Source organism: Colletotrichum scovillei (assembly GCF_011075155.1).
Source record: "Colletotrichum scovillei strain TJNH1 chromosome Unknown Contig00001, whole genome shotgun sequence".
Taxonomy (NCBI): Eukaryota; Fungi; Ascomycota; class Sordariomycetes; order Glomerellales; family Glomerellaceae; genus Colletotrichum; species Colletotrichum scovillei.
The window spans coordinates 2124877-2134340 of record NW_023336259.1 but is presented as its reverse complement, the minus strand read 5'-3'; the positions used below and the strand labels follow the sequence as shown (position 1 = coordinate 2134340).

Sequence of the window (9464 nt, the reverse complement as noted above, 5' to 3'; positions counted from 1 at the left end):
TCTTTGAGGTGTGTCATGCGGGCTTGTTGGCAGCGGCAGACAGAGACTCAGAGACTCAGACAGCGCCAGCAGCCCTGCTGAGATGGAATGACGGAGGTCTGGAGTCTCTGAGTCCCCTTTTTCTAGAGGGGATCATCGAGAGCTGCAAGCTTGCGCTATGGCATATGTACCTTGTAGCCCAGTTATATACGTACGGATACATGACCTTGATCACGCATCTGGTAGGGAGCGATGGCGGGAATTACCTATTGCAGGCAAGGGAGGTGAACGGGGATCTCTGGCGCTGACGTAGGGATCAGAATGGGGGGCCTGGGGGTCGTCCAGCATATACTTGCTTTTTCCCGACTTTTGGTTTCGTTTCCTGATCCCACAACCCTATGCACGAAATGGATAAGATGAGCAACAGGGTAGCTGATTAGGGGACAGATAGAAAGAAAACGGGCACGACGGGGAAAGCTGGCTTGTGGGAGCCTCTCTAAGCCGAGACAACAAAACAAGAGGTGAAGATCGAGGTGAAGATCTTACAATGGAACTGGTTAGAGCCTCGTCGGCGCAGCCTTTTTTGTCTTGGATCCTTTATAGGGTTGGGTATCTTTGCGTATCCAAGCTACGCGGTCTCTGATTTCAGACAATCAGCTCCCAAGACGTTTTGTTTCTGAAGCCGCATTCGGGATTGACCTGCCTATCGCGGTATGGAGGGCGACGGGTGGTTGTCGACCTCGACTCCATTTTGGGATATGAGATGTGCAACAGGGAGGCTTTAGTCCGAAGGGCTTAGCGTTTTGCAGTTGAATAGTCAGGGCACATCAGGGCAGAGGCAAGCACGGCAAGTGAGGATAGGGCTGAGAAAGTTGTGGGCTTTCTTTGTGTGCCTGAGTAAGCGTTGCCATAACGTCTTTGCTTTTCCCGTCCATCTCTCTTGCCTGACTCTGGACTAGGTTCGGCTCTTGCGAGAGCTTGGCCTTGACTTTGATGGGGGGTCTAGCGTGGACTGGGTACGCGAGAGGTTTCCAAGGCTGAATAATGAGATGCCTTCGGGAGGAATCGAAGGATGATGGGGGTTGCCTAAGGTACTAGTCATGATAGTCCTTGCAAGGGAGAAGCAAAGGGATGGATACTGTAGGAGGAGCTCCTGGTATAGCGGGGGAGCCTAGAGTGGCTGTTTTCAGGTGGCGCGTTGCGGGCTTAGCGTTGCATGTTCTAGAAACTCGATCCTATGGATATAGAGGCGTCAGAAGCGTTTATGAGATGTGAGGGTTGAAGTATGGAAGCTAAGCAGATGCGGAAGGAAAGGGAATAATGATCAAGATGTGGTTACAGTGGCTCTATGGAAACCGGCTAGATGCGGTAGATGGCGAATATGGTGGGGAACGTTGAAGGCAGGGAAGATTGAAAGAAATGCTCGGTAATTGGATATGTCCAAGTCAACGAGGTACCTGCGGTAACTTTGCTGGTTGGTATAAGTTGAGTGGAACTTTGGTGGAGGAATCGAGACATGTGGCTTGATGGTGGAATTGACGTGTCAAGGAGGCAGAGTCACAACACGTGGTGTACTGACAACGCCTTGAACTCTCTCTTATCTGATGTGATCTAGATGTATCACGTGAACTGGAGTAGATGGGCGGGTTTGACCGCAGTTGCAGTGAAGTTCTGGGCTACATGAATCATGTTTATCGCATACAAGTCGTATGGGTTGCATTGTCCCAGGCGCCAAGTGAAAACTCTTGTCGAAAAGTCAGGGCAGTTCTTGTATAACTTAATGCAAGATGTCCCGGTAATGACAGGCTTAAGTTCATGATCCAATGTGGTGCTTATCAACTTGAGCGTGCTGTAGAAGTGATAAAATTACCCTGCTATCTTGACGTTGTGTCAGATTCAGACGTTCGACTCAGAGATAGTCTCTGAACCAACATGTCTATATAGAAACTAATCATTTTTGACGGTGGTATCACGTCAAAATACTTGACAATGGCTTGCAAGTCAAGTTCCACACCTTGACGAAGCGCACTTTTGGTCTCTCGAGCAGCCCGTCAAGTGTGGCCACAGCCACGGCCGACCATTCTCACGGCCTGTGCTAACTCTCCTTCAGCAGCCAATCCTCGAGCAGCCCCTCCTCGAAGATGTGATGCAGGACGTGATGCAGAAAAGCTTCTCCTGAGGAAGAGGTCCGCACCCTGCTGTGCATAGTGCTCTTTCTATTTTGAAGCATTCCTCATTGGCCCCTAGATAAGGACAGCTGGTGCTTGATTCAATATCAGACATCGGTTCGCAGGGCGTTGCCCCGGTCGGGGATGGTGTTGAGATGGCAGTGCCAGAAAGCAACATACTGAGGAGCTGGGTTATCAAGGCATCAGTATCAGTTCGGCGGCAGAAACGAGACAAAGACTGGAAGCAGCACTTACTACATGAGCGGGTTTCATGATGTTGATCTTGCGGAAGGGACCAAGGATTTTGGACTTTGAGAGGTGAACGACTGTCTGGTTTCGGTGATGGGATTATGCCTTTGGTTCTTGATAGTTTGTTGTTGAATGAAGCTGCCGGTCTTGTTTACACCGCCAAGTCTGGGTTGATAGGATATGAGTAGAAGAAAGACAATCATTCCGTAACGTCTCGAATCTCGCTCGACATTTATATCTACTTAGGACCGCCAAAGTAAGTTTGGCTCCAACCTTCTCAAAAAGACTTTGGGGGTACTTGGCATCGATTCGTGGTGTTGTTGATAATGGGAACTTCCAAGGAATTCTCGTGGTTCATCCCGCAGCTAAGCCGGGCGCTTTACCCTGTAGTAGCAGCACCCAAGATGAAGTCAGTCGCCCGGCTGGAGAGGAGGTTGACTAACCAACCGCACTGCATTTCTCTTTAGACAAAATATGATTGCGTACACCGATGGCCTCAGAATTCGTAACATGGAGCATGTTCTTTGGCGAGAGGAGGGCTGTGTGCTTTTCCGAGAGACCCTCTGTTTGGTTGTGTTCCACTTTCGGGCGACTGATTTGCGGCTCAGCATCATAGCCTATATGCACCGTGGGAGATGAAATATTATCAGGCCATCGTTGGATACGTATTGCGCCCATGGAATCAATACCGATGACAGTGCATGAGACTCGAGAAATGTTCAGCGATTCGTTGAAGAAAACGGCCCTGGAGATTGTTCTCATTTATAATTCCAGGTTTTTGAGGGGGCTCGTGAATAGCCTACGGACAAGACGTTCATCGAAACTGGTCGTACTCTACCTCTCTTTAGTGTCGTGTAGACCGTGTACCAGGTCTTGCCGCGGGACACCCTCTGTCTTATACGAAGGTGAATGGACGGGACAGAATAGGCATCGACCATCTTGCCATCGAGAATGAGATTAGTACACCGCGATAAAGAGAATGTCCAGGTAAAATGATCTTGGCGTCAACACAAAAATCAGAATAAGCTTGAAGTCCATCTTGATGATGTGGCGATCCAAAAATTTGAATTGATCTACTTCAGTCCATGCTTCATAGTGTAGCACATGGTCAACATTTCTTTTCCGGACCATTAGAACTAAGGAGAAAGATCACGGATCGCTATACGCGAGACATTGAAGTATGTTAAGCTTAGAGATGCGACGCGAATCGGGCATAAGCCGAGATTGTAAAGAGGTTGAAGTTCAGTCAAGTAGTCTATGGGGATGTAACGTACTCGGTGAGGGGAATTCCCGCTGCTACCAATCTAACCAAACCTGCTCGGTCAAATGTTGCTTACAAGTATAATCATGAACTGACACCTCGGAAGGGGAATTTTTCAAACCATGGTTCGGAATTACGAGCAGACCTCTTCAAGGCCATCCTGACCAATTCTTCGTCATGACGTTAGCGGCTTTGTGGCTGCGGGCCAGCTTCGGCATTCTCGCCCGCTTACGGCCGAACACGCATGTGATATGTCCGCTTACGTCCGTCTCCAGAAGTCAACTTCACCTCAGCACCAAGACGGTCCATCTGGCTCATCCGCTGCTTCCCCTTTCACCCCAAGTCTGCCTGCAATCGCCGGAGGCCCGAGACTTTTGAACCGTAATCATCCGTTCAGACATGGAGCGACAAACCCGTCGACGGCGCAGACCCGCTCTGTCATGCCTAGAATGCAGACGCCGAAAGATCAAGTGTGATCGCGACGAGCCATGTGGGCATTGCACTGCATCAAAACTCCGTTGCACCTACCGAGTATTCGGAAGTGAACCAGCAGCTCGGCCACCGGCACCCCGGCCACCGGTGCAGCAAGCTGTCCAGCCAATGCAGTCGACTCACATGATATCGCCCCTGTCACAGGCTCCAACCATCGTTCCGGCACATGAGTCTACTGGCGATGTCAATGTCATCTCTGAGCCTGGACCAGCGCATATCAGTCGTCGACAGCACAGTGTTAGCGATGATGTCAGCGAGGATGTCGTCGTATCAGGAAATGTAGCTCAAGCTTCGCCTGCCGAGCCTGCTCTCCGAGATCTCTTACACCGCGTCCAAAGATTGGAAGATGTATCTACTGATACGGCACGACGAAGCCAATCAGAACTTCCCCAGCGAATGATGGGGAAGGATACAGACTCACGCGTGGTGCTGAAGAAGTCAAGAGTCTGGCGATGGAGTGATTGGATGGGTGAAGCTTCCGAGGTACGTGCTTTGGCTGTAATGGTGCCTACTTTAGCAAGGTGCTCACTGCTAACGTCTCAACAGTTTGAGAAATTATTGGACTGCTACACGAGTTACGTCAAGGCTGCTGCAAATGAGAGTCATGCTCCATTTCCAGATGCCGAGACTGAGGCCATGGCTATAGAGGCCGGGACTTTACTACGGAATTGTAAAGACCTAGCCAGGAGCATCAAAAGTTGGCGGCCCAGCAGAAGCTTTGGAAACACTGGAGTCAACCTGGCGGCCCCATCTCGCGAAGTTGCTGATACAATGGTAGACCATTACCTGGATTCATTCGAATCGACCTACCGCATATTACACAAGCCAACCTTCAGGGCGGAGTATCAGCGGTTTTGGGACGATCCAGCTGGTGTCAAAAACGATTCGCGCCTCAAGATTCTTCTCGTCATTGCGATTGGATCAAGTTTACATGACCCTCAAGAAGTCGAGCCAGGATTCAAACGTCTGGCTCATCAGTGGATTTACGCTGCTCAGGCTTGGCTTTCCGGCCCTTTGGAAAAAGATCGATTAGGTATAAACGGCGTCCAGATTCACTGCTTGACCATCTTGGCACGGCATATATTATCGATTGGAGGCGATCTAGTGTGGATTTCCACAGGAACACTTCTCCATACGGCCATGCAAATTGGTTTGCACCGTGATCCGAGCCACTTGTCATCAATGTCAACGTTGCAAGCAGAGATCCGAAGAAGAATCTGGTCTACTATCTTGGAGCTGGTAATCCAGTCATCCCTAGATGCGGCAATGCCTCCTAGGATCTCTTTTGATGAGTTTGATACTCAACCGCCTGCAAACATAAATGATGACGAATTAGAAGAGTCGCAAACGGAGCTACGATCACATCCGAGGAGCACTTACACGGATATGTCGCTACATCTCCAGCTCAGAGACTCTCTCTTGAGCCGGCTTCGAGTTGTTCAGTTGCTCAATGGGATACACCATGAGTTATCTTATCACGTCGCACTGGAGCTCAGCTCGGAGATTACTCATGCCTGCAGAACCAACATCCACTTCGTGAGGCAGCACGAGCGATTCGGAGTCTCTGTTTTTCACCAAAACTTACTCGATTTTCTCGTGCGTCGCTTCCTGATTCCCTTGCACTGCCCGTTCGCGAGCCAGGCACAGACAAATCCCCTCTTCCAGTACTCGACGAAAGTGACACTGGACGCCACAATAACCATTCTGTCACCTGTGCCGGATGACAAGTTCTCTCGTCTATTCAGAATCGCGGGAGGCATGTTCCGAGAAGGCTACAGGTACGCACTTGCTACCGTCAGCCACGAGTACATCGCTCAAGCGGAGATGCAGCACCGTGATGGAACGTTGCAACGCAACGTCCAACAGAGAGAATTTCTGAAGAAAACAATGTTAGAGTTGATAGAGATAGCGGCAGAGAGAGTAAGGTACGGAGGCGAGACGAATATCAAAGGTCACATGTTTCTCAAAATGATTGTGGCACAAATAGAAGCCATGGAAATGGGCATCCCAGGAGATTTGGAGATTGCGAAGAGCGCGAAAGAAAGTCTAGAATACTGCCACACCTTGCTCGAGGGTCAAGCAAGCACTGTGACGCCATGCTCGACGGCCGAAGCAGATTTTGGATCCTCTGGACTTGAACACGAACAGGGAGGCTTTGGGTTTGATTGGGATTTTGACTTTTTTCTACCCGAAGGAGATTTTTAGAGTTAATTTAACTCAAAGGCTTAAAAAGATCTCCGCAAGATTCGATCGAAGAGCCTTCATATTGTTTCAAATTTCTTTGCAGCTACAGTTTGACTAGCGACTGAAGTTCCTGCTACTTGTCACAGCCGTTTGACAGTCCCCATATCGGCCCTTCGCCTTGATCGAGAGCATCTACAGCTCGATCTATCGGCATTAGCTGACATGTTGTCAAAGAAAGGGCGTTCGCAGTGGTTCGGCCGAGGCGGCCAAGACACGGATATAACAGCTCATGCATATGAATGTGACTCCTCGCCACCTTGAAGAACTGAACTACTTAAGTGTAGAAATAGAACCAAGCAAAATCTCTTTTCATACCGATTAAACAACGATACACGACATTTGACTCATTTCTCCGCCCTAGGTACTCTTCACTATCTTAGTACTCAATTTCGACGTTCAATCAAACATGCCTTCTCCCTTGAAGATTCTTATCAGCGGCGGTGGAATCGCTGGAGGCTGTCTCGCCTTCTGGCTGGTCAAACTCGGCCATGATGTTACCGTGGTGGAATGGTTCCCTACTCTCCGCGCTACAGGACTTCAAATCGACCTCCGAGGACACGGCATTGAAGTCTTGAAGCGTATGGGCCTCGAAGAGGGATTCCGCGCCAAATCGGTTCCTGAGCAAGGCCTCCAGTTCGTCGACAGTTCCGGCCGGAGGCGAGGTCACTTCCCAATGAACCATTCGGGAAGTGGAGCGCAAAACTTCACCTCCGAGTACGAGATCATGAGAGGAGATTTGTGCCGTCTCTTCTACGATGCCACCAAGGGCCGTGCCAAGTACACCTTCGGCACTTCCGTAGAAAGCTTCGACCAGAAGAACGGCGGCGTAGACGTACGCTTCAAGGATGGCAAGACAGAACATTTCGATCTGTTGGTCGGTGCCGATGGCCAAGGATCACGTACGCGCAAGATGATGCTGAAGTCCGAAGCCTCTGACGGCTTTTACCCGCTCAGGGGTATTCATGCCTCTTACTTCACAATACCCCGACCGATAGAGAAGGGCGAAGAGTACTATTCAACAGCTTATTTCGCGACCAACAGCCGGATTGTAATGACTCGACGACACAGTCCAGAAGCGATTCAGGCGTACACTTTCTTCACATCTCATGACGAAGAATTCCAGAACGCTCGGCGAACCCACGGAAAGGAAGTCAAGGATGTTGTTGCCAAGGCGTTCAAGGGCGCAGGATGGCAAGTGGACTACTTCCTGGACGCAATGATGGACTCCCAGGACTTTTACTGCGAGCAAATCGGCTTGGTCAAGATTGACCACTGGTCTGAGGGACACGTCGCCCTTGTCGGAGACGCGGCGTACGGACCATCCTCCATGACGGGCATGGGTACAACTTCGGCAATTGTCGGCGCCTACGTCTTGGCTGGAGAGATCGGTAAACACTGCGGATCCGAACGCGGCCAAGATGGCATTGAAACGGCTCTACACGAGTACGAAAGGAAGATGCGGCCTTTCATGGATCAAGTGCAGGAAGGTATCACAGATGACGCTTTTGTTTATAAGCTGTGGCCGACGGGACCCATTGGGATGGCAATTCTGTACTGGATTATTGGAATTATTTCTTTCTTCCACATGAACCTTGGGAAATGGGTTCTGAAGGAGAGTGCGGTGAAGTGGAACTTGCCGGACTACAAGGAGTTGCTACTTTGACGAGACTTGCCTCAGTATTGAGGAGGAAGAAACGTCAAATTAGCAGAGCTTTCTTTTATATCTGTACATTATGAGACGAAATGCAGCTCTGAGAAGACCTCAATGATTCAACGATAATTAGTGTGAGGCAATATGTACGGGCTTTCAATATGTGAAGAGGCTTCAAGACCCTCGTGAAGTATTTACAATATGAATAAATGAGAGATAGGATCTGTACGTGCAGATTTCCTTGGCCGTTCAGTTGTTGAAGGTATGCGTGTGGATGTTGATAGTATCAACCTTCCAGGTCTTGCCGTTGTCGGAAGTGGTAAGCCCAGATGAGTCGGCCTCGTTGAGACCGAGAGTTTTCCCGAAGGTATTATCGGCGGCATTGAGTATGATGGTCGTGCCAGTATACTCTGTGAATGACAAGGTTAGTGAACCATGAAGCGAATAAATCATCACAAGGAGCACTTACTGTGAGCAACAACCGTACCAACGCAAGCATCGTCTTGGCATTCAACGGCAGTACCCCAGCCCTCCGCGTTTCCGGAGCCTTTGCATTGTAAGCTTTCATCCAAGTTTATTGACATCGCTCAAGTCTTCGACTTTGACTTACTCGTTGAAAGAGTCGAGACTACCTTGCCATTGAGAAAGACGGTCTGATCATATTTGCCAGTGCTGTCGTTGTATTTGTCTGTATTGTGGGGTCAGCCTCGATTCATGATAAAACCCAAATCTTATGGCTTACAGTGCATGGTGAGCTTGTCACCGGCAGAAGCAGGGACTTGCGTGCCTCCGAGCTGCTCTCCTTGAAGAGTGCTGGCCCAAGTGCACCACTGACCGACGCTAGCACCGCAGTTCCTATGAAACTTGTCAGCTTGTGATTTTGCCTTCTGATAGAATATATAAGTAATTACGCCTTGGGATCGCTGAAGGAGACAGCAAGGGCCTGGATAAGGTCACCGCCGCTGGTACCCATACCGGGCCAAAGAGCAAGACGATCCTTCTGGGGACTCGGCACGGGAGGAAGAACGAGAGTCGTAGTCGCCTCACGGATCCAAGACTGAGTGGGACCGAGGGAGAATGCTGGTCCAAACCCGACCTTATCCTGAGCGCTCACCACATTGGCGGCAGCGAGGAGAGCAGCTGCAGCGACGTTACGCATGTTGACGGTTATTTGGAGTGAGTGACGGAAAGCAGCAAGGGGTGCAGTCGAAAAAGATCGAAAAATCCGGGGTGAAGCAATCACAAGGATTATTGTAGACTGGAGTCTAAGGAATGGAACGACGACGGCAAGAAGCGCCAAGTGCTCTTGGCAACGAGCGTAGGGTTTATATGGAAGGCTGCTCACCGTTTTGGATTGCTACAATTCATCCTGGTTGATGCCCCCTTTACCCGTCCGGCGTGTTTCTGCCGTATCCAGTCT

General features: G+C 49.9%; 3 protein-coding genes across 3 annotated transcripts; 2 read left to right on the top strand and 1 right to left on the bottom strand.

Annotated features, from left to right (window-relative positions):
- Positions 1 to 3908: 3908 nt before the first annotated feature.
- HER10_EVM0009273 (uncharacterized protein) lies at positions 3909 to 6354 on the top strand (the record flags this gene model as incomplete). Its single annotated transcript, XM_035478764.1, has 2 exons — positions 3909 to 4048; positions 4752 to 6354. 2 exons carry the CDS (start codon positions 3909 to 3911, stop codon positions 6352 to 6354), a joined length of 1743 nt encoding a protein of 580 aa, XP_035338728.1.
- Positions 6355 to 6799: 445 nt separating this feature from the next.
- Positions 6800 to 8056, top strand: HER10_EVM0003641 (oxidoreductase; the record flags this gene model as incomplete). The annotated part of the gene is made up of 1 exon (XM_035473308.1): positions 6800 to 8056. One exon carries the CDS (start codon positions 6800 to 6802, stop codon positions 8054 to 8056), a length of 1257 nt encoding a protein of 418 aa, XP_035338204.1.
- Positions 8057 to 8293: 237 nt separating this feature from the next.
- HER10_EVM0006448 (uncharacterized protein) lies at positions 8294 to 9203 on the bottom strand (the record flags this gene model as incomplete). The annotated part of the gene is made up of 5 exons (XM_035476031.1): positions 8294 to 8454; positions 8514 to 8591; positions 8655 to 8732; positions 8787 to 8899; positions 8956 to 9203. 5 exons carry the CDS (start codon positions 9201 to 9203, stop codon positions 8294 to 8296), a joined length of 678 nt encoding a protein of 225 aa, XP_035338447.1.
- Positions 9204 to 9464: the final 261 nt, after the last annotated feature.